The 24,245-nt window shown below is 51.0% G+C and overlaps 1 protein-coding gene across 1 annotated transcript; it reads right to left on the reverse strand.

Annotated features, from left to right (window-relative positions):
* Positions 1 to 1,076: 1,076 nt before the first annotated feature.
* On the reverse strand, positions 1,077 to 24,224 carry DHX30 (DExH-box helicase 30). Its single transcript, XM_077267957.1, has 19 exons — positions 24,036 to 24,224; positions 15,374 to 15,501; positions 10,855 to 10,965; positions 10,448 to 10,563; positions 10,152 to 10,275; positions 9,743 to 9,892; positions 8,833 to 8,985; positions 7,774 to 8,592; positions 7,168 to 7,243; positions 6,766 to 6,870; positions 6,354 to 6,529; positions 5,744 to 5,950; positions 5,155 to 5,236; positions 3,916 to 4,109; positions 3,496 to 3,655; positions 3,270 to 3,427; positions 3,089 to 3,189; positions 2,856 to 2,995; positions 1,077 to 1,536 (listed from the first exon to the last, which is right to left on the reverse strand). Exons 1-19 carry the CDS (start codon positions 24,178 to 24,180, stop codon positions 1,277 to 1,279), a joined length of 3,405 nt encoding a protein of 1,134 aa, XP_077124072.1. The 5' UTR covers positions 24,181 to 24,224; the 3' UTR covers positions 1,077 to 1,276.
* Between the last annotated feature and the right edge of the window lie 21 nt (positions 24,225 to 24,245).

Below are 24,245 nucleotides of genomic sequence, written 5' to 3' on the forward strand. Positions count from 1 at the left end.
AAATCCGCTGCGGCTCTGCAGTAAATCCACATCGTGTGCACACAGCCTGAGAGGGAAAGGTCCTTAGTGTGATAGAAATCAGCAGGGGATTGAGCGTTATGGCAATGGTCACTCACAGGTCCGATGCTACGACCATGGTCCTGTACAGGCAGCGCTCTTACCCTACACATGTCCAGGTCACGGGCGATCACAGGGGTAGCCATGTGCTGGGGTTGTCTGACCTGAGGAATCTCGTATATCAGGGGTGGACAATTACTAATGGGCCACATGAGCCGGTGACTACTGCAGAGGATGAACCAACATGGCTGAAATGTGTTTGTGCTCAATATTAACAATTGTACATACAGGGGGTCAGTATGAGCCCCCCACACAAAGGAACCACATCCTGACCTTGCTCCTGGTCCCGTCTTCACTGATTCCGCACTGCAGCCACACACTGAATAGTGCCGTAAGTCAGCGGCGCCCTCCTCCACCATCCTGGGGAATGACCCCGGCCCATGGGTCAATATTTCTGCCCTTTGCCCAGGTTGGGTAGAGGATTCTCCAAAGATCACATCGTCCAGAATGGAAGGAGCTGTGACCACTGGATTTTCTCATTATTTCCTAGCAGGCTCTGCCCCCCATCTTACTACATCAGCGCTGGTTCCCAGAACCTGCAGCACACTCTCCCCATTCTGCACGGTGCAGCGGCTCCTATCCTTCCATGTACGGACCGTGGAGTTCACAGCATTAGCACAAATGTCCGTGTGCCCAGAAGTCTCCTCTCAGCCTGGGCCCCCAATCTCAGAGACCCCTATAAAGGCCGACCTCCTCCTGTCCCAGCAGCACAATCATTACATGGGACTTCATGTCATTTCCACTCACAAATTCGCTTTGGTTACAGTGTAGACGAGGAGTGAGATTAATTTGTATCATGCAGAATTGTACCAAACCCTCAGCTCTGAGCAGGACACCGTTCTGAATGTTTCTCTTTGCTAACTCTTAAATGATAAGGAATCAAAGCTGATCTGATTACAAAGTTGCAGAACTTCACCTTTTATACAACAGTAAAGAAGTTGTCGCTGGAGAAACCAAAGTATCACAAAATGCTTTTTAATATGGAATCTTCTGAAGCAGCAGGAGGTGCAGAACAAGACGACACGAGCAGCCCGGCCCCGTGTGCGAATAAATAACCCCCCGACCCCTGCCTAAAACGCAGAGCAGAAAAGGAATTGTCACTGCACACCCCTGCCGCCATCACAGGAGCAATAACCGTCCACGAGAAGCCGCCGCCGTCTCATTCCTCCGCGATGGCCGCCGCCTGCTCCGTGAAGCAATAGCTCGTGCTGTTCAGCAGCTCCACCAGGAGGGTCAGCAGCTGCGTGTACTGCGCCTCCTCCTGGGGGGACAGCGGAGGGAGCTGATCCTGCAGGTTCCTCTCCACCATCTGGGCCAAGGCCTGGCGCAGGTCACCAAGCAGCGTGATAGTTCGGGGGTCACTTTCCAGCTTCAGGAGGTTCGTGTCCGAAAGAGAAACCATCATCTGCTCCCCATGATCTGCAAGAGGGAAAAATAAGAAAGATGGAGCCACCAGGTAGATGACAAAGGAACTTTACTATCAAGCTTGGAAAAGACAGCCCCTCGTTTTATGTACACAGCTCCTATGAAGACCAATATAAAGTTCCAAAATGGTGCATAGGCAACAGGTCAGCTAAGATTAAGGCAGATCAGAGACTGCCGGAGCCATCGCCCATATATTAATATGGGAACACGAGAGCGGCAGAAGCTGTGGACCTAATAGACCCCACTGAAGTGAATGGAGCGGAGCGACAAGAACCAATCCCTGCTCGGAGGCGGCTTTGTTGTTGGTGGAAAGTTAAAGGGGTAAATCCGGCACCGTACGGAGCCGCGCCGATGACCGCAGCAGCACGTGTGATCGTCACATCACGCCGATACGGAAAGGAGCGGCTCTGGACGGCGTCATATTAACCCTTTACATCATCATCTGTAAATCACACGCTGTACTTAACCCCAAGGTTTATTTGCATCATCGGCCATATCTTGCGGCTCGCACTCACCCTCATCTAAACCCGCACTAGAGCTGATTTAACGGCGCAACAAGAATAAAATCAAATTGCCAGAATTATATTTTAGGGGTCACTGCAACAGTTCAATAAAATGCACACAAAAAAAAAGGGAGAAGCTATGCACGCATCTTGGGAAAAAAAATTTTCCCCAAGCAAAACTAAAAAATAAAAATAATAATTTAGCATCTGTGTTCCTGTGCTGCCGGGTCTCTTTACCAAATATTGATCATGGTAAATAAAAATTGTTACTGCACTTTTGTAATTGCACTGTACTTAGAATTTTTTTTCCAGTACAATACAAGATAAAAATAAATGGCGTCATTCAAAAGTACAACTAGTCCCACAAAAAAGCCGCACATGGATATATGGTTGTGGGGAAAAAAAAAAGTTATGATTCTTGGAAGGTACAAAAAAAAGTCGCCTGGGGATGATGGGATTAATAGAAACATCCTGGACTTCATTTCTTATGGTCAGAAGCCGCTCTGCGGTTTCTCCACAGACCTCAGTCATGAAATGTAAGAGTTTTCCCATGAAGGAGCAGCCTCACTGCAGGTCCGGACCCTCCGATCGGCTGATTTTGACAGGGAAAGCCGGCGTCAGCATAGTATTATGCGGAGCAATGACGGATAACGTAACTCCATGGCGGACGGGGGATAAACAGGTAAGAGGTCCCCATCGGACAGAGCTGACGCACTCAGCAGATAATACCACAATTCCCCAGCAGGGGGCGCCCACGGCAGCATAGTCATTGTGCCGCCATCATCGCCCCTCGTCGGCCGCGGTACTCACCTCTCACATTCACCGAGCTGTCTGTCATCAAGAAAACCGCCAGAGGGTGAACCATGGAGCTGTCCCGCACAAACACCGCACCGGACGACTTTACGGCCTGGAAGTAGGTGAGCCACGGCATGCAGAAATCCTTCACCTCCCTGAAAGGCAGAGCATTAATGGGTAGCAGCCAAATATACAGAGGGTGCTGCAAACACTACAACTCCCAGAATGTCCTGTTCTCAGGCAGTCACCTGTTCACGGTGCTCTTGTGCAGGTGAACGGGTCCAGATTTGGTCTTGTAGTAGAGGCTATTGGGCCGGAACTTCCCGCGGATCACATACCCACGTGTCACCTACGGAGGCAACATATGATGTGATGGAAGGGGGTCACGGACCACCATTCTGTGTCTCCCCACCTGCCCCATATAGTCACCTGTATAAGTCTGGGGTACAGTCCCGCCAGCAGCACCCCGATCACCAGCTCGTCCTGGTCACTCAGCTGGTTGCACAGGGCATATCTGTTCGTGCAGTCATTAGCTTCGTCCACCAGGGAAGCATCTTCCACGTTGGAGGAAAACTGTGTGACGAGACCTGGAACAGACCAGGGGTCAGCACTGGGCCGTCCTCGCTGCTGTGTTAACCTCGAGGACAAGGCTCACCTTGGATGACGCGCAGGGCAGATTTAGAGAGCAGGTTATCCTCTAGGAAATCGTTCCGATTGGCGCCACTCGTCCCACCAAGAATCTCTTTCCAAGCCTTGTAAACCCGCGTGAACACCAGGTGGTCACTGCACGACTGCCCACTGAACACCGTCTTCACCTGGACACAAAAACTACATGTAAAGACCCATAACATAGGAAACAAGGCAGCAGCCATCAATAGGAGGCTACAAAATGTGAAAACCCCCATCGGCCTTCCAGCAGGAAGTCTATGACGGAGCTTGTAGTAATCATTAATTACTGGTTTTACTTGCAGTGCCAAATCTGACCACACGGGGCACTGACAGATGGCATTGTCACCACCTAGTGGTAGAAATGGGAACTGCTGCACACAATCAGCCTGCGCCCCGTCCGGCTCACCTTGTTCACCTCCGTCCGGTTCATTATTCCTCCCTGAAACGGGTCCTTGGTCAGACAGGCCACAATCACCAGCAGCGGGTGCAGGCAGCGGAATATAGAGGCCAGGACAATGGCCTTAGCGAGGCTGGGGTCCGTGGAGATGCTGGCCACTCTCTGGCCAAGTAACGTCAGCCCTTCTTTTTCATCCAGGACCCCTGAAGAAGAAACAATTCATAAACTTGTCAGGTCACAAACACTCCTGCCCAGAAACACAGAACTCCATGCTTTACACTGCAGCCCTGCTCTATTAGAAGTCGGCTAGAAACAGAGAGTCATTAGCTTTTCTGTATTGGCGATTAGACTGTGGGGTAACCTAGAATCTTTCTACCGTCACGTCAATGATTCCAGCTGCTATCCTGACTATTCGCCATGCTGTACAGTGCAGCTCTCCTTGTGCCTATCCGCTAGTGTATAATGCCAAGTAACTGAAGATAGCCCAAAAGAGGACCCAGGGGAAGTGACGCAGCCCCCTAAGGAGTAGATGGGGCCTCAAAGTTTAAGGACGCCAGCAACTTATTGAGCTTGACAAAAACGCTGACAAATCGGCATGAAAATACGAATAAAAAAAAACACGCACAATCAGCACAAAAAACACATTCAATTCGCAGGAAAAGTTGGCAAAACCGCAGCTGCGTTTTCTGCCAGGAGATGAAGATTTTCTGCAGAAAATTCTGCACCCAAATCTGCAACGTGTGCGCATAGCCTTATAACGAAAAATGGGGGGAAAAAAATCCCAACAGCACAATCCCACCATGTGTTTTGGTGCTATGGTGCTCATTGTGCAGTAATTACCTGGTGACGGCGATTATATGTTTGTGTTGCTTTTCCAGTTGGTATCGGCTCGTGTTACATGCGACGCCTCCATAACATTATATCGGTTTATTGCGGTTCTGGCAAAAGTCGCAGCAACGGTAAGGCGACAGTTCTGGAGCCTCCATTGTTGTTTTTCCTTTACGATTTTAATTTTATTGGTCCAATAAATTTATATAATAAAACTAGTGGCCGCAGCAGAACTGGTATTGGTGTTTGTTTAATTACTTTTTTTTTGCACGCTGTGAGTTCAGCTCCTGAGCCCAATAAACGACGCACCCGAACATCAGAGCGGACGGGGTGGAGGGCGCAGGACAACAGACTGAGGGTATAGAGGGTGACTGTCCTGACATCACACAAGCACAGCAGCTTCCTACAGGCGCCACCTACTGATCTCCTGAAGAAAGCGCACGGCGTCCATGATGGCACAGCGGTCCGGACTCTCCAGGGCCTGAGACAGGAACTCTACGGCCTGAAATAAAAGCAGACACCAGATTAAAGCTCATTGACTGAGCGAGGCGCAGGGGGGCGGCGGCGGAGCGAGGAGCATGGGGCCAGGGGGGCGGCGGCGGAGCGAGGTGCATCAAGCCAGGGGTGCGGCGGCAGAGCGAGGCGCATGGGGCCAGGGGGGCGGCGGCGGAGCGAGGCGCATGGGGCCAGGGGGGCGGCGGCGGAGCGAGGCGCATGGGGCCAGGGGGGCGGCGGCGGAGCGAGGCGCATGGGGCCAGGGGGGCGGCGGCGGAGCGAGGTGCATCAAGCCAGGGGTGCGGCGGCAGAGCGAGGCGCATGGGGCCAGGGGGGCGGCGGCGGAGCGAGGCGCATGGGGCCAGGGGGGCGACGGCGGAGCGAGGCGCATGGGGCCAGGGGGGCGGCGGCGGAGCGAGGCGCATGGGGCCAGGGGGGCGGCGGCGGAGCGAGGCGCATGGGGCCAGGGGGGCGGCGGCGGAGCGAGGCGCATCGGACCAGGGTTTTGTCTCACCGTCATCTCTGGGGTGTGAATCTTGGCCTGGACCACAAGATTTTCCAAAGGAGTCCGCAGAATCTCCGCCACCTGAAAAGTGGGCATGTTCTGGTGCTGCTGGTGGGTGAACAGGTGGTAGGAGAATCCTGGTTGGCAGCGTCCGGCCCGGCCACGTCTCTGGGTCACGTTGGATTTGGACACCCAGTTGGTCTCCAAGCACGAGACCTGCAGAAGACGGCAGGAGCTCAATAGTAACACCAATAGAAGTAATGTCGTCCACTCGGATGTCGATATGTCGTATTATGTGTGAATCTGCTCTGAGACATCAACCCAGAGGATGCAAAACTACAACTAGAGTGCCGGAATATGGGAGTTGTAGTATTACCCCTGCTATTGATAGTATTTACTTGCAATACCATGCCAGGCCACATGGAGCGCTGTTAGAAGAAAAGCAGATGCAGGAGTCACCTAGTGGTAGAGCGGATTACTGCAATTTATGTTGTTAGACAAGGACTACATAGTGACTACCCCACATTGTGCCCCCACCATCGCTGGACTGTACACTGCCGCCCCTAAGACCCCTACATTTGCCCTCTTCATTGACCTCACCGATATCCACACGTCGTACCTTCGTCCGGAGGTCGTACCGCTGTTCTTTGTGCATCCCAGTGTCGACCACATGCACAATGTCATCGATGGTGACCGAAGTTTCTGCGATGTTTGTAGCGAGGACGATTTTACGGACGTCAGCAGGAGGGCGCTCGAAAATGGCCTGCTGGTTCGTCAAGGGGATGTTGGAGTGAACTGGGTGAGGGAGAAATGAAAGAATATAGAAGTATAAATTAAAGGTGCGGGAACTTTAGCAAAGTTTTGTAAAGTAAAGTTTTATACTGCAACTCTACTCCCGTTTTGTGTATACAGCTCCCATACAGAGCTATGCCTTCCAGCCGTTTGGTCGTCCCCACTTTGTATGGAAACAACGTCCAGTCCCCCGTTATCAAGCAACGTTCTGCAGAGCATCACTCCCAGCATCCACACACCTGGAAGGATGAGGTGATGGCAGTTCCTATGAACCAGTCGCTCCTGCAGAATCTCTTGAATGCGGCGGATTTCCTGCCAACCGGGAAGGAAGCAGAGAATTCCCCCTACAAGAAAATAATGAAAACACCCGTGAAATGTGGGATCACATGGCGCCAATACAATGCAAAGCACATCGTGGTGGCACCAAGTCCTCCGGAGCGGCGCTCCCCTCTGATATGAATGTTATCAGAAATACCAGGAAAGCGGGCAAAAACCCCAAAAGTCTCCAAATGGTCAAAAGTGTTCGCCAAGACCCTATTAGGAACCATAGGTGAGAGCAGGTTTTGCAGTTTATTGGGGAAATCCGCAATAAATAAAAAGTCTGCTCCATCTGTAAAGTCGGAACCTCGTCACCCGCTCACCTGGGGGGCCGTGCTGGTCGATGTGAAGGATGACGTCACTAATCAGATCCAGGTCCGGAACGCAATCTTCAGCTGTCTGGGACAATAAAAAAAATGAGAAACTGAGGGTGGGGGGCCATGTTCACCAGTCATCCAAGAGAACTAGACGACCCCATCCAAGGGCACTAGACCCCCCCCCCCCCCCAACGGCACCAGACCCCCCCAACCAACGGCACTAGACCCCCCTCATCCAACGGCACTAGACCCCCCCAACCAACGGCACTAGACCCCCACCACCTTCTTGTTTTTCCCATCACTCATTTTCTCCTACATGGGGCCAGTTTTAGGCATCGGTTCAGGATATACATATACGGCAACTTTCTGCTGAATCCCCCCGTCTGCATCACGCGCTGAGTCAAGCAATCGTGATCAGTTTCCTCCGTTCCCGGCCGCCGTCCTCCCCGGACGTACACAGTGATCACGTTTGCTGGATTATAGGCAGGGGTTAATAGGAGGGTGCGCACCAGGCGCAGGGCGAATTCTAGCAGAGGTGCGGAGATCTTGTGAATGGTGAGACGTGTAAGCTGGGACGCAGCAGACTCCCGACGTCACATATCGTGTCCTTACCTGCGGCTTCTGGTACGATCTCTTCCCCAGCATGGGTAAGATTTCTTCCAGATAATGCCCCTTCACTGGGTACATAAATCCCGGGACCCTCACAATCGGGCAGTCTCCAAAGTAGCGCGAGATGCGCTGGTTGTCGCCGGTGGCGCTCATCAGGATGACCTTGATGCCTGGGTTCACGTCTAGGACTTGCTTGAGGAGGATCAGGAGGAAGTCTGTGTTCACGTCCCGCTCGTGGACCTCGTCCACTACCACGTGGCTCACCCCCTCCAGCCCGGGGTTCGTCTGCAGCTTCTTCAGCAACACCCCGACCGTGCAGAAGAGAAGGGCGCCCCCACGTGGTGGCAGATTGCTCTCCAGCCTGACCTGATAGCCCACTTTCTGACGAAGTCTGGGCCCTAATTCTTGGCCCACGCGGTGAGCCACGGACACAGCACTGATCCTGCGGGGCTGGGTGATCAGTAGGTTACAGTGGGCCCCATGGCCACTCAGAATGGCGTCCTCCACGATGTAGCGCGGGATGCGGGTGGTTTTTCCACATCCAGTGTCCCCAGCGATCACCACCACCTGATGGCTTTTAATGGCAGCCAGGATGACCTCACGGTGCTGGTCCGCAGGCAGACCCTGCAAAGTGACGCTGCTGTCCCACCTTTCTTCTAGCGAGCGGCTGATACAGGAAGCTTCTGCCTCGGACATCGGAGTATACGGCCGGCCAGTGATCGGATCGGAGAACAGAGAGGACATATCGGACTCATCTGATGCCTCCATGTACTCGGCCTCGTCTTCTCTAAAATGTGATCCGGTCACCGGCGCTAAGGGAAACTGGAAGACGTGAAATTCAGTGTAAATCACCCTAAAATAATCAACAACTTGTCCTCTACTCCAGTCACAGGTTACGGGAGGATTACAGGGGCCCAGCTGCAGAGTGAAGGCAGTCGGGAGAATTGTGAATGCAGCTCTGGATGTGAGCAGGGGACGACCGATTCTCCCATAGTCCTCGTGACATCATTGGAATTTTGTGGGGGCTGTGAGAGGTAATGCAGCCCCATACTGGACACTTACCTGGCTGAAATACTCCTCCATCCTCTGCAGCAGATGCTCGGGGACCTGGAACCTCTTTGCTTGTTTCTGTTGTTCCTGAAATTTCTGCACCGATGACTTGTTGTACATCACATTAGTCAGGGGGCGATTCTGGGGGTCCAAGAGGCCCAGATCCTAAAAATAAGGACAGAAAATTATATATAAAAAAAAAACAAAAAACGACAACCTTCCCTCCTGGAACGCCTTATCGTGCGCGTTCACCTGCAGCCGTGTTCACACTGGAGAAATTATCGAGGATTTTAATTTTCAAGGCAAAATTGTCTTGCAGAACACAAAAAAATCTGACTTTCTGCTATTTTACGATGACCTCCCCACTTGGGCAAGATTTCACATTCAAATAATAGATTTATGAATTGTGACTTTCTTAAAACTTGCTGTAGCGGACGGAGTGAATCCACGAATAGCAGGTAAATTTATCACACACGTTAATAGATGCGGTGCAATTAACAACCAATAGCAAAATGGACTACAATAAAAGGTCCCTCCAGTGATCATATCCACCGGCTGTGCTTGCTCTGCGGTTGCCATAGTGCCCATATTGGAAGGGGTAGTCACATCCACATCAGAAGAGGAGCAGTGCCATCCCGCCTCCACGTTCCTGCCGGGCCACATGTATGATCAGCACGTGTCCTACACTAATGGGTCAGGAATAGAGAGAACCCAAGTCATCCGAGCGATTGGCCCCCCGATGCAGGAGGGAGCCGCACCGGACCACCCCCCTTATAGCCATGATCTACCATTGATTCTTATGTAAGGTGGGAACATCAGGGCAAAGCCCGGTCTCAGACCCGGAACCATTCTGTGCGGATCTCTGGGAATTATGTATATCCAATCCCATCTCCGAGCTGCACCCCCCACCCCAATCTCGAACCTTCAGCTTTTGACAGGCGAGGGCGGCAGCTTTCCTCTCGGCTTCAATCCGGCGCTGGCCGCTTGCAACAAAGGCCATGGGCTGAGGCCACTGGAGGGTCAGGCGGCACATCTTCATCCTTCCTCCAATGTTCTGATAACGTATGAAATCCTGAGAGCAGAAGAGACGGTGATGATACACACGGAGACAGGAATGGTGGTCCGGGAGAGTCGCATGACACCCCGTGCTGCTCGGTGGTCTCACATCAAAGGACAATACTACTGCTATGTCAGGCAGAAGAAGAAGGGGCTTTAAATCAGAGTTGTCTGCAGACCCATAGCACAGACCTTCATCTGTTGTGGCACTACAACTCCCAGCATGCATTTCCACAGCCACTGGAGGGCCGCAGGATCAAAGACAAGAGACCTACCGAACTGGCCGAGACGGACGTGGCCACCTGGATGACGGAGGAGAGCAGGTGTTTGGGATTGGAGAAGTCACGCAGAGCCCTCGTAGCTTCAGCATCTTCACCGGCCAAATCTATGGGGGCGACCCTGAAGAGGAAAAAGGGGATTCACCAAAAACTAGTCACTGACCAACAGGAGCGGCCCGAAGGACGGTAATAGACGGTTACAGGGCAGAACAGTCCCTGCCACGAAGAGATACGGGGGCGTCACGCAGCTTCGGGGGCGCTCGTAACCTGCAGTAGGTAAGTGACAGACAGACCTGGCCTCTCTGCTGTGGATCCTGCTCCGCGTCCGCGAGGAAACAGGGGCCGCATCCAAACTTTCCGCCAGATTTCCTTTCCCAGCTAGATGACCTGAATGCAACAAGCCAAGATCCTGCAAAGAGAAGCCCAGAATAAGTCCTGAGATCGTCTTATTGTAAAGCTGTTATTAGTCAGCTGGTGGAGGTGAAGGAGGAGGAGGAAGTGGAGGAGAAGGAGGGCGACATTTCTGCCTTCAGTGGCTGCACATCAGTGTTAAACTCGCACTGTGACAAGTTACTGAGTATTGGCAGCATTCTCAGAGTGGTCACCAGAGGGCGATGTCACAGTGCTGGGGGCTCCTTCTCCCAATCACCACTAGATGGCGGCGCATTGAGCTACAAGTGTTACATTGCAACAAATTCACCTGCAGAATCTTACAGGCCCGAGCGGCCGCCTGACGCTCTGCATCCACCTTTTTTGATCCGTAACCTTCTACTTCTATGAGTTTTGGCCATTTTAGACGAAGGAGAACTCTCTAGAAAGAGCAAGAGATAACCGGGAGTAAAAAAACAGCAACAACAGCAAAGATCCTTAAAGGGGTTTTCTGGTAATAAGAATTCATCCGACCTGAACTTAGGCTGTCATGTATTATACCGCAGAGCTGCGCTCACTATTCTGCTGGTGCAGTCACTGTGTACATACATTACATTACTGATCCTGGGTTGCATCCTGTATTATACTCCAGAGCTGCACTCACTATTCTGCTGGTGCAATCACTGTGTACATACATTACATTACTGATCCTGGGTTGCATCCTGTATTATACTCCAGAGCTGCACTCACTATTCTGCTGGTGCAGTCACTGTGTACATACATTACATTACTGATCCTGGGTTGCATCCTGTATTATACTCCAGAGCTGCACTCACTATTCTGCTGGTGCAGTCACTGTGTACATACATTACATTACTGATCCTGGGTTGCATCCTGTATTATACTCCAGAGCTGCACTTACTATTCTGCTGGTGCAGTCACTGTGTACATACATTACTGATCCTGAGTTACATCCTGTATTACACTCCAGAGCTGCACTCACTATTCTGCTGGTGCAGTCACTGTGTACATACATTACATTACTGATCCTGAGTTACATCCTGTATTGTACCCCAGAGCTGCACTCACTATTCTGCTGGTGCAGTCACTGTGTACATACATTACATTACTGATCCTGAGTTACATCCTGTATTATACTCCAGAGCTGCACTCACTATTCTGCTGGTGCAGTCACTGTGTACATACATTACATTACTGATCCTGAGTTACATCCTGTATTATACTCCAGAGCTGCACTCAATATTCTGCTGGTGCAGTCACTGTGTACATACAGTGTAAACCAGAAGTTTCCATCCACTATATATAAAGACACATCTGCAGTTTTTTCTCAATATCTGACATGAAATCAGAATAAACCTTTCCCGTTTTAGGTCAGTTAGGATTACCATCATTATTAATATTTGCCAAATGTCAGAATAATGAGAGAGAGAGAATGTTTTAAGGCATTTTTATTACTTACTGTAAAGTCAAAAGCTTCCATTCACTAAGATTGCTATGCCTTTGAACAATCCTGGACTGCCCATATGATGATGTCAGGTGTTTGGAAGCTTCTGTTTTCTTTGCATCATCTGAGTTAATTAGAGACACCTGTGGATGTATTTAATGCACACCTGAAACACACTGCTTCTTTGTGTAGCATCATGGGAAAGTCTAAAGAAATCAGCCAAGATATCAGGAAGATAATTGTGGACTTGCACATGTCTGGCTCATCCTTGGGTACAATTTCCTGATACCTGAAGGTGCCTCGTTCATCTGCACAATTATACGCAAGTACAAACAAGATGGGATTGTCCAGCCATCATACCGCTCAGGAAGGAGACGGGTTCTGTGTCCCAGAGATGAATGTGCTTTGGTCCGAAATGTTCATATCAACCCAAGGACAAAAGCAAAAGACTTTGTGAAGATGATGGCGGAAGCTGGTAAGATTGTGTCAATATCCACAGTTAGGCGAGTACTATATCAACCTGGGCTGCAAGGCCACTCTGCCAGGAAGAAGCCATTACTCCAAAAGAAACATACAAAAGCTAGATTAATGTTTACAAATCCACACAGGAACAAAGACCTTAATTTTTGGAGACTTGTCCTGTGGTCTGATGAAAATAAAATTGAAGTTTTTTGGCTTTATGACCATCATTATGCTTGGAGGAAAAAGGAGAAGTTTGGAAGCCTAAGAACACCATCCCCACTGTGTAACATGGTGGTGGCAGCATCATGTTGTGGGTTGTTTTGCTGCAGGAGGGACTGGTGCACTTCACAAAATAGATGGCAGCATGAGAAAATAAGATTATGTGGCAATTCTGAAGCAACATCTCAAGACATCAGCCAATAAGCTAAAGCTTGGGCGGAAATGGGTCTTCCAAATGGACAATAACCCGAAGCATACTGCCAAAATTGTAACAAAGTGGCTTCAAGATAACAAAGTCAATTTTTTGAAGCCCTGATCTGAATCCTATTGAAAATTTATGGGCAAAGCTGAAAAGGCCGGTGCGAGCAAGGCGACCTACAGACCTGGATCAGTTACACCAGTGTTGTCAGGAGGAATGGGCCCAGATTCCCACCAACTATTGTGAGAAGCTTGTGGAAGGAGATCCCAAACGTCTAACCCAAGTCATTCAGTGTAAAGGGCAATGTCACCAAATACTAATGAAATGGATGGAAACTTGACTTTGCAGTAAGTAATAAAAATGCCTTAAAACATTATCTGCCTCATTATTCTGGCATTTGGCAAATAAGTAGTCGGCCCGTGCTAAATTCTCGCACACTGGTTGTCGGGGGCGCAGGCAATTTCAGAAAAATCAAGCTGGTCATAAATGTATTTAAAGCGAACCCCCCCAGGGCCTATTAAGGTAAAAGAGCCACCTTCAGCAGCACTACGGCTGCATTCTGTGACGGTGGCTCTTATGCTTAGTATCCCTAGGAATGCTGAAACAATCACCTTTATAAATTTCCCGCCATACCTCTATTGAGTCAGGGAGGTATGATTTATCCCCCGTCCATCATCCCACCGGGCGCCGCCTCCTCTCTGTCTTGTGCCGTCACCCGCGCTCTGCAATTATTTCTCGGGCATGCGCCATGCGCGCTGCCCTGGAACTTACAATAAGTGATGTAAGTATATCGCGCCTGCGCACAGCGGAGGCCCCATATCCTGCCTTGCAGTGTTATAATGTATTCACACTGCGGGGCTGGGAATCTGGCGCTATGCACTGGCGCGATCTCCTCACATCACTAATTGTAAGTTCCAGGGCAGAGCGCAGGCGCGGGTGACGGCACAAGACAGAGGAGGCTGGCTCCCGGTGGGATGATGGACAGCTACGAGACGGCTGAGTCGGGGGAGAAATCATACCTCCCTGACTCAATAGAGGTATGGCACGAAATTTACAAAAGTGATTATTTCAGCATTCCTAGGGATACTAAGCATAAGAGCCACTTTCACAGAATGCAGCCTTAGGCTATGTTCACACGATGCGGTTTTTACTGCGGATCCGCAGCGGATTTGCAGCTGCGTATCCGCATCCTTTTTCCATGCAGGGTACAGTACAATGTAACCCAATGGAAAAAAAAAACGCTGTTCCCACGATCCTTTTTTCCGCCGGCAAATCCGCGCTGATTTTCTGCGGAAAAAAAGAAGTACCGTGTCAATTCTTTCTGCGGATTCCGCTGCTGTTTTCCACCTGCACCAATAGGAAAAAGCAGCTGGAAACCTGCAGTGGAATCCGCAGAAGAAAAAGGACTGAAAACCGCAGTGAAAACCACTGCAGGTTTTGCACTGCGGTTTTCACAAATCAGGACCTGAAAAATCCGCAGGGAAAAAAGGATCGTGTGAACAAGGCCTTAGTGCTGCTGAAGGGGGCTCTTTTACCTTAATAGGCACAGGGGGTGACAGGTTCCCTTTAATGAGATGATGAACACAGAGAGGTATTTATATATGTAGATTGGTATTACAATAAATTGGTTTAATAAGTAGAGGCTAAAAAAAGGTCTTCAAGTTGTGATGCCACCTGTAGGTTGTTTTTTTTCACCTGCAGGTTTTTGAAAATTAATGTTTAAGCTGTATTTATTGATCAAATCGTGAATGTGTGGTTTGTTTGTGTTTTTTCTTGCTGAAGGGGGCATGTTTGCATATGTGACTCACCTGCAGTGAAGTGTGCAATCCCCCAATGTGCCTGAAATCGGCTGGGCAAGGAGTTCGGCAATCTGGAAAGCTCCCAAGGAAAATGTTAAGATTTGTTTGTGATGTCTGTAAGGGGTACTGTGGTGCCACCTGCAGGTCATTTTTCCTTACTGCAGGTGTATGAAAATTAATGTTTAAACTGTATTTTGTGAGCATATCGTGGATGTGTGGTTTGTTTGGCTATTTTCTTGCTGAAGGGGGCAAGTTTACATTTCCAATGGTGTATTATTTGTGTCTGTGTGTGCAGTATGAACGGAGATACAAAGTAATCACCGAAAAAGAGCGTTTTAAAATAATATATAAGGATTATGGTAATCCATTTTGGCCTAAAATGGGAAAGGATTATTCTGATTTCATGTCAGATATTGAGAAGAACCTGCAGATGTGTCTTTATACATCGTGGATGGAAACTTCTATATCCAGAGGTTGCGCCTCGTTCAGACCTGACACTTCTTAGTAATATTTCCTTGCAGGTAACAGGAGATTTCGGCTCCATTTCTGGATTTCCTATTCACTTTAGGGCAGCAGAGATACTGACATCGGTGAGGACCGACACTAATTCCACTGGAAAGTCATAAAACTTCTCTTTACAAGGTGTGACTTCCAGACTAGCAGTGCCCTGTAATGACAAGAGGCGCTGCAGTAGCTGTGTGCTCACGTTGTGGCTGCCGCCGCCGCTGTGGATGTAGCTCATCTTGTCGCGGAGCTGTGAGGTCCGCAGCGCCCGGCTGATGGCGCAATGCAGCAGGTTCTTCGGAGCCGGGAATTGTTTTAGAAGATTTGCATCTAGAGGAAAACAAACAGATGACGCGGGAGCTGTCAATTGTCTTATCTGCAAAACTACAATAATAAGAAACAACCGAACACGCTGAAAAGCAACAGAACACAAAGGCAGCACAACCGCGGGCACCGGAGAGCGACATCAAGGGGTTAATGCAGTCACTCACTAAGGAGGGGGGGTGGGAAAAACCACCGTCACCGCTCACTGGGGATGAAGGTTACACTGTGGTTCACTAGGGCTCACTAGGGATGGGGGGGGTCCCACAGGCGCTCACTAGGGATGGCGGGGGTCCCACAGGCACTCACTAGGGATGGGGGGGTCCCACAGGCGCTCACTAGGGATGGGGGGGGGGTCCCACAGGCGCTCACTAGGGATGGGGGGGGTCCCACAGGCGCTCACTAGGGATGGGGGGGGTCCCACAGGCGCTCACTAGGGATGGGGGGGGGTCCCACAGGCGCTCACTAGGGATGGGGGGGGTCCCACAGGCGCTCACTAGGGATGGCAGGGGTCCCACAGTCGCTCACTAGGGATGGGGGGGGCGCTCACTAGGGATGGGGGGGTCCCACAGGCGCTCACTAGGGATGGGGGGGGGGGTCCCACAGGCGCTCACTAGGGATGGGGGGGGGTCCCACAGGCGCTCACTAGGGATGGGGGGGGTCCCACAGGCGCTCACTAGGGATGGCAGGGGTCCCACAGTCGCTCACTAGGGATGGGGGGGGCGCTCACTAGGGATGGGGGGGTCCCACAGGCGCTCACTAGGGATGGGGGGGGTCCCACAGGCGCTCACTAGGGATGGGGGGTGTTGTGAATTTGGTTTCTGGGCTCCCCCGGTGGTCACTGGTGGTACTGAACTTGTGTGCTTCATCGCCTCTGTTCACCTGTTTCCATCAGGATGTGGGAGTTTCTATTTAGCCTTGCTCCTCAGTCATTTCTATGCCGGCCAACAATGTTACCAAAAGCCTTTCTGTTGCATGTTCCTGCTCCTAGACTACTATCAGCTAAGTTGGACTTGTAGTCCTAAGTTTGTTTTGCATTTTTGTTCCAGTTCTCTGTGATTGTTTATTTCTGAGGCTGGAAGCTCTTGTGAGCTGGAATTGCCACTCTGGTGTCATGAGTTGATATTAGAGTCTTAAAGTAATTCCAGGATGGTGTTTTGAAAGGGTTTTCAGCTGACTGTGAAGTTCCCTTTTCTGTCTTCCTACTATCTAGTAAGCGGACCTCAATTTGCTAAACCTATCTTCATACTTCGTATGTCAATTTCCTCTAAAATCACCGACAATATATGTGGGGGCTACTGTCTGCCTTTTGGGGAAAATTTCTCTAGAGGTAAGCCAGGTCTGTATTTTCCTCTGCTAGGGTCAGTCAGTTCTCCGGCTGGCGCTGGGCGTCTAGGGATAAAACGTAGGCACGCTACCCGGCCACTGTTAGTTGTGCGGTAGGTTTAGCTCACAGTCAGCTCGAGTTCCCATCTTCCAAGAGCTAGTCCTTTTGTATGCTTTACTACGTTCTCTTGCCATTGAGAACCATGACAGTTTGGCCGGCCAAGGGTTAAAATTATTGGCAGAAGAAAGGAGAGAAAAGAAGTCTGCAGATAATTTTTTTTTTTTTTTTCCTGAGTTTGCTCATTAGTTGATTCACTAGCATCTCTGCTTACTGCAGCCTTCGTCTCTCTCTCCTTCTAATCCTTGAATGGTTCTGATTTCACCTGATTAATATGGATCCTCAGGGTTTAGCTACAGGTCTGAACAATCTCGCTATGAAGGTTCAAAGTTTACAGGATTTTGTAATTCATGCTCCTATATCTGAACCTAGAGTACCTTTGCCTGAATTTTTCTCCGGGGATAGATCTCGCTTCCAGAATTTCAAACATAATTGTAAATTATTTTTGTCTCTGAGATCTCGCTCCGCTGGAGATCCTGCACAGCAGGTCAGGATTGTAATTTCCTTGCTCCGGGGCGACCCTCAGGACTGGGCATTTGCATTGGCACCCGGGGATCCTGCGTTGCTCAATGTGGATGCGTTTTTCCTGGCTTTGGGGTTGCTTTATGAGGAACCTCATTTAGAGATTCAGGCTGAAAAAGCCTTGATGGCCCTGTCTCAAGGGCAAGATGAGGCTGAAATATACTGCCAAAAATTTCGTAAGTGGTCTGTGCTTACTCAGTGGAATGAGTGCGCCCTGGCGGCGAATTTCAGAGAGGGTCTCTCTGATGCCATTAAAGATGTTATGGTGGGGTTCCCTGTGCCTGCAGGTCTGAATGAGTCCATGACAATGGCTATTCAGATTGATCGGCGTTTGCGGGAGCGCAAACCTGTGCACCATTTGGCGGTGTCTACTGAGAAGGCGCCAGAGATTATGCAATGTGATAGAATTCTGTCCAGAAGCGAACGACAGAATTTTAGGCGAAAAAATGGGTTATGCTTCTATTGTGGCGATTCAACTCATGTTATATCAGCATGCTCTAAACGTACTAAGAAGGTTGATAAGTCTGTTTCAATTGGTACTTTACAGTCCAAGTTTATTCTATCTGTGACCCTGATTTGCTCTTTATCGTCTATTACCGCGGACGCCTATGTCGACTCTGGCGCCGCTTTGGAGTCTTATGGATTGGTCCTTTGCCAAACGCTGTGGGTTTAATTTAGAGCCTCTGGAAGTTCCTATACCTCTGAAGGGTATTGACTCCACGCCATTGGCTAGTAATAAACCACAATACTGGACACAAGTAACTATGCGTATTAATCCGGATCACCAGGAGATTATTCGCTTCCTTGTGTTGTATAATCTACATGATGTGTTGGTGCTTGGATTGCCATGGCTGCAATCTCATAACCCAGTCCTCGACTGGAAAGCTATGTCTGTGTTAAGCTGGGGATGTCAGGGGACTCATGGGGACGTACCTTTGGTTTCCATTTCGTCATCTATTCCCTCTGAGATTCCGGAATTTTTATCTGATTATCGTGACGTTTTTGAGGAGCCTAAACTTGGTTCACTACCTCCGCACCGGGAGTGCGATTGTACAATAGATCTGATTCCGGGCAGTAAGTTTCCAAAGGGTCGTTTATTTAATCTATCTGTGCCTGAACACGCTGCTATGCAGGAATATATTAAGGAGTCCTTGGAAAAGGGACATATTCGTCCTTCGTCATCTCCCTTAGGAGCCGGTTTTTTCTTTGTATCTAAAAAAGATGGCTCTTTGAGGCCGTGTATTGATTATCGGCTTTTGAATAAAATCACGGTTAAATATCAGTATCCTTTGCCACTGCTTACTGATTTGTTTGCTCGAATAAAGGGGGCCAAGTGGTTCTCTAAGATTGATCTTCGTGGGGCGTATAATTTAGTGCGAATTAAGCAGGGGGATGAGTGGAAAACCGCATTTAATACGCCTGAGGGCCATTTTGAGTATTTAGTAATGCCTTTTGGTCTTTCAAATGCCCCTTCAGTCTTTCAGTCTTTTATGCATGACATTTTCCGTGAATATTTGGATAAATTTATGATTGTGTATCTGGATGATATTTTGATTTTTTCGGACGACTGGGACTCTCATGTCCAACAGGTCAGGAGGGTTTTTCAGGTTTTGCGCTCTAATTCCTTGTGTGTAAAGGGTTCTAAGTGCGTTTTTGGGGTACATTTTTTCCCCCTCTTCCATCGAGATGGATCCTGTCAAGGTTCAGGCTATTTGTGATTGGACGCAACCCTCTTCTCTTAAGAGCCTTCAGAAGTTTTTGGGCTTTGCTAATTTTTATCGTCGATTTATAACTGGTTTTTCTGATGTTGCTAAGCCGTTGACTGATTTGACTAAGAAGGGTGCTGATGTTGCTGATTGGTCCCCTGCTGCTGTGGAGGCCTTTCGGGAGCTTAAGCGCCGCTTTTCTTCCGCCCCTGTATTGCGTCAGCCTGATGTTACTCTTCCTTTTCAGGTTGAGGTCGACGCTTCAGAAATCGGAGCTGGGGCGGTTTTATCGCAGAAAAGTTCCGACTGCTCCGTGATGAGACCTTGCGCGTTCTTTTCTCGTAAATTTTCGCCCGCTGAGCGAAATTATGATATTGGTAATCGGGAGCTCTTGGCTATGAAGTGGGCTTTTGAGGAGTGGCGTCATTGGCTTGAGGGGGCTAGACATCAGGTGGTGGTATTGACTGACCACAAGAATTTGATTTATCTTGAGTCTGCCAGGCGCCTGAATCCTAGACAGGCGCGCTGGTCGTTATTTTTCTCTCGGTTAAATTTTGTGGTTTCTTACCTACCGGGTTCTAAAAATGTGAAGGCGGATGCCCTTTCTAGGAGTTTTGAGCCTGATTCCCCTGGTAATTCTGAACCTACAGGTATCCTTAAGGATGGAGTGATATTATCTGCTGTTTCCCCAGACTTGCGTCGGGTCTTGCAGGAGTTTCAGGCGGATAGACCTGATCGTTGCCCACCTGGTAGAATGTTTGTTCCTGATGATTGGACCAGTAGAGTCATATCGGAGGTCCATTCTTCTGCGTTGGCAGGTCATCCTGGAATCTTTGGTACCAGGGATTTGGTGGCTAGGTCCTTCTGGTGGCCTTCCCTGTCGCGAGATGTGCGAGGTTTTGTGCAGTCTTGTGATGTTTGTGCTCGGGCCAAACCTTGTTGTTCTCGGGCTAGTGGATTGTTGTTATCTTTGCCTATTCCGAAGAGGCCTTGGACTCACATCTCCATGGATTTTATTTCTGATCTCCCTGTTTCTCAGAAGATGTCTGTCATCTGGGTGGTGTGTGACCGTTTCTCTAAGATGGTCCATTTGGTCCCCTTGCCTAAATTGCCTTCCTCATCCGAGTTGGTTCCTCTGTTTTTTCAAAATGTGGTTCGCTTGCATGGTATTCCGGAGAATATCGTGTCTGACAGGGGAACCCAATTCGTGTCTAGATTTTGGCGAGCGTTCTGTGCTAGGATGGGCATTGATTTGTCTTTTTCGTCTGCTTTCCATCCTCAGACTAATGGCCAGACCGAGCGAACTAATCAGACCTTGGAGACTTATTTGAGGTGTTTTGTGTCTGCGGATCAGGATGATTGGGTTGCCTTTTTGCCCTTGGCGGAGTTTGCTCTCAATAATCGGGCTAGTTCTGCCACCTTGGTTTCTCCTTTCTTCTGTAATTCGGGGTTTCATCCTCGTTTCTCTTCCGGTCAGGTGGAGTCTTCGGATTGTCCTGGAGTGGATGCTGTGGTGGAGAGGTTGCATCAGATTTGGGGGCATGTGGTGGACAATTTGAAGTTGTCCCAGGAGAAGACTCAGCATTTTGCCAACCGCCGTCGTTGTGTTGGTCCTCGTCTTTGTGTTGGGGACTTGGTGTGGTTGTCTTCTCGTTTTGTCCCTATGAAGGTTTCTTCTCCTAAGTTTAAGCCTCGGTTCATCGGCCCGTACAAGATATTGGAGATTCTTAACCCTGTGTCCTTTCGTTTGGACCTCCCTGCATCTTTTTCTATTCATAATGTCTTCCATCGGTCATTGTTGCGCAGGTATGAGGTACCGGTTGTGCCTTCCGTTGAGCCTCCTGCTCCGGTGTTGGTTGAGGGTGAGTTGGAGTACGTTGTGGAAAAAATCTTGGACTCCCGTGTTTCCAGACGGAAACTCCAGTATCTGGTCAAATGGAAGGGCTACGGTCAGGAGGATAATTCTTGGGTGACAGCCTCTGATGTTCATGCCTCCGATTTGGTCCGTGCCTTTCATAGGGCTCATCCTGATCGCCCTGGTGGTTCTGGTGAGGGTTCGGTGCCCCCTCCTTGAGGGGGGGGGGTACTGTTGTGAATTTGGTTTCTGGGCTCCCCCGGTGGTCACTGGTGGTACTGAACTTGTGTGCTTCATCGCCTCTGTTCACCTGTTTCCATCAGGATGTGGGAGTTTCTATTTAGCCTTGCTCCTCAGTCATTTCTATGCCGGCCAACAATGTTACCAGAAGCCTTTCTGTTGCATGTTCCTGCTCCTAGACTACTATCAGCTAAGTTGGACTTGTAGTCCTAAGTTTGTTTTGCATTTTTGTTCCAGTTCTCTGTGTTTGAATATTTCTGAGGCTGGAAGCTCTTGTGAGCTGAAATTGCCACTCTGGTGTCATGAGTTGATATTAGAGTCTTAAAGTAATTCCAGGATGGTGTTTTGAAAGGGTTTTCAGCTGACTGTGTAGTTCCCTTTTCTGTCTTCCTACTATCTAGTAAGCGGACCTCAATTTGCTAAACCTATCTTCATACTTCGTATGTCAATTTCCTCTGAAATCACCGACAATATATGTGGGGGCTACTGTCTGCCTTTTGGGGAAAATTTCTCTAGAGGTAAGCCAGGTCTGTATTTTCCTTTGCTAGGGTCAGTCAGTTCTCCGGCTGGCGCTGGGCGTCTAGGGATAAAACGTAGGCACGCTACCCGGCCACTGTTATTTGTGCGGTAGGTTTAGCTCACAGTCAGCTCGAGTTCCCATCTTCCAAGAGCTAGTCCTTTTTGTATGCTTTACTACGCTCTCTTGCCATTGAGAACCATGACAGGGGGGGTCCCACAGGCGCTCACTAGGGATGGGGGGGGTCCCACAGGCGCTCACTAGGGATGGGGGGGGTCCCACAGGCGCTCACTAGGGATGGCAGGGGTCCCACAGGCGCTCACTAGGGATGGCAGGGATCCCACAGGCGCTCACTAGGGATGGGGGGGGGGCGCTCACTAGGGATGGGGGGGGGGCGCTCACTAGGGATGGGGGGGTCCCACAGGCGCTCACTAGGGATGGGGGGGTCCCACAGGCGCTCACTAGGGATGGGGGGGGGTCCCACAGGCGCTCACTAGGGATGGGGGGGGTCCCACAGGCGCTCACTAGGGATGGGGGGGGTCCCACAGTCGCTCACTAGGGATGGGGGGGGACGCTCACTAGGGATGGGGGGGTCGCTCACTAGGGATGGGGGGTCCCATAGGCGCTCACTAGGGATGGGGGGGTCGCTCACTAGGGATGGGGGGGTCCCACAGGCGCTCACTAGGGATGGGGGGGTCCCACAGGCGCTCACTAGGGATGGGGGGGTCCCACAGGCGCTCACTAGGGATGGGGGGGTCGGTCGCTCACTAGGGATGGAGGGGTCCCACAGTCGCTCACTAGGGATGGGGGGGGTCGCTCACTAGGGATGGGGGGGGGGGGGTCGCTCACTAGGGATGGAGGGGTCCCACAGTCGCTCACTAGGGATGGAGGGGTCCCACAGGCGCTCACTAGGGATGGGGGGGGGCGCTCACTAGGGATGGGGGGGGTCCCACAGGCGCTCACTAGGGATGGGGGGGTCCCACAGTCGCTCACTAGGGATGGAGGGGTCCCACAGGCGCTCACTAGGGATGGGGGGGGGCGCTCACTAGGGATGGGGGGGTCCCACAGGCGCTCACTAGGGATGGGGGGGTCCCACAGGCGCTCACTAGGGATGGGGGGGTCCCACAGGCGCTCACTAGGGATGGGGGGGGTCCCACAGGCGCTCACTAGGGATGGGGGGGGTCCCACAGGCGCTCACTAGGGATGGGGGGGGTCCCACAGGCGCTCACTAGGGATGGGGGGGTCCCACAGTCGCTCACTAGGGATGGGGGGGGTCCCACAGGCGCTCACTAGGGATGGGGGGGTCCCACAGTCGCTCACTAGGGATGGGGGGGGGGGACGCTCACTAGGGATGGGGGGGTCGCTCACTAGGGATGGGGGGTCCCATAGGCGCTCACTAGGGATGGGGGGGTCGCTCACTAGGGATGGGGGGGTCCCACAGGCGCTCACTAGGGATGGGGGGGTCCCACAGGCGCTCACTAGGGATGGGGGGGGGGGTCGCTCACTAGGGATGGAGGGGTCCCACAGTCGCTCACTAGGGATGGGGGGGGACGCTCACTAGGGATGGGGGGGGTCGCTCACTAGGGATGGGGGGGGGTCGCTCACTAGGGATGGAGGGGTCCCACAGTCGCTCACTAGGGATGGGGGGTCCCACAGTCGCTCACTAGGGATGGGGGGTCCCACAGTCGCTCACTAGGGATGGGGGGGTCCCACAGGCGCTCACTAGGGATGGGGGGTCCCACAGGCGCTCACTAGGGATGGGGGGTCCCACAGGCGCTCACTAGGGATGGAGGGGTCCCACAGGCGCTCACTAGGGATGGGGGGTCCCACAGGCGCTCACTAGGGATGGGGGGTCCCACAGGCGCTCACTAGGGATGGGGGGTCCCACCGTCACTAGCAGGATTGCAGACATCACAGTGGGTTCCTCAGAGCCCCCTGACCGTTCTCCTGTGGGGCGCCCTCTATCCGTGGTGACACCTGTGGCCCCTGGTCATGGAACCCTTTGGATAACGCCCTTCGGGGCCCCTTTGACGCCATTTCTGCAGCGGACACTAGTCGCGGTTTCCTCTCGGAGCCGTTTTGTATTTTATTATTGTGATTTTTTTTCTTTGTTATAAACTGTAAAAAATAAAGTATAAGCAAATAGGAAACAACTTCAGCGACATAACAGCCACAAAGGGTTAATGACAGGAGCCCGAGCACGAGAGCGGACACTGCACGGGACATAACGGAGGTCACTCAGCCCCGGTCCCCACTCACCTGCCCCCATGTCCGCCGTGTGATCCTCCGCTGTCGGATTTACTCGGTGTCTCCGCACACACAACGGCCGCACATGGCCCCGGTGCACCCGGCACAGCAGCAGCCTCCCGAGCACCGGCACGATCCCCAAGGGCGCCGCCATCATTAATGAGCGCAGAGACGGCTGACAGCAAGGACAAGTGGAACAAAAGCGACAGCGACACTGGAGGA

Source organism: Ranitomeya variabilis, chromosome 6 (assembly GCF_051348905.1).
Source record: "Ranitomeya variabilis isolate aRanVar5 chromosome 6, aRanVar5.hap1, whole genome shotgun sequence".
NCBI classification, from domain to species: domain Eukaryota; kingdom Metazoa; phylum Chordata; class Amphibia; order Anura; family Dendrobatidae; genus Ranitomeya; species Ranitomeya variabilis.

Bases quoted from the DNA above. Each gene is read 5' to 3' on its own strand.
- DHX30 (XM_077267957.1), bottom strand. From the start codon at position 24,180: ATGATGGCGGCGCCCTTGGGGATCGTGCCGGTGCTCGGGAGGCTGCTG. The intron at 4,110-5,154 runs GTAGGTGGCGCC...TTTCTTCTTCAG, and splicing joins GCGCTTTCTTCAGGAGATCA to GGGTCCTGGATGAAAAAGAA. The intron at 2,996-3,088 runs GTGACTGCCTGA...TCTGCCTTTCAG, and splicing joins CACAAGAGCACCGTGAACAG to GGAGGTGAAGGATTTCTGCA.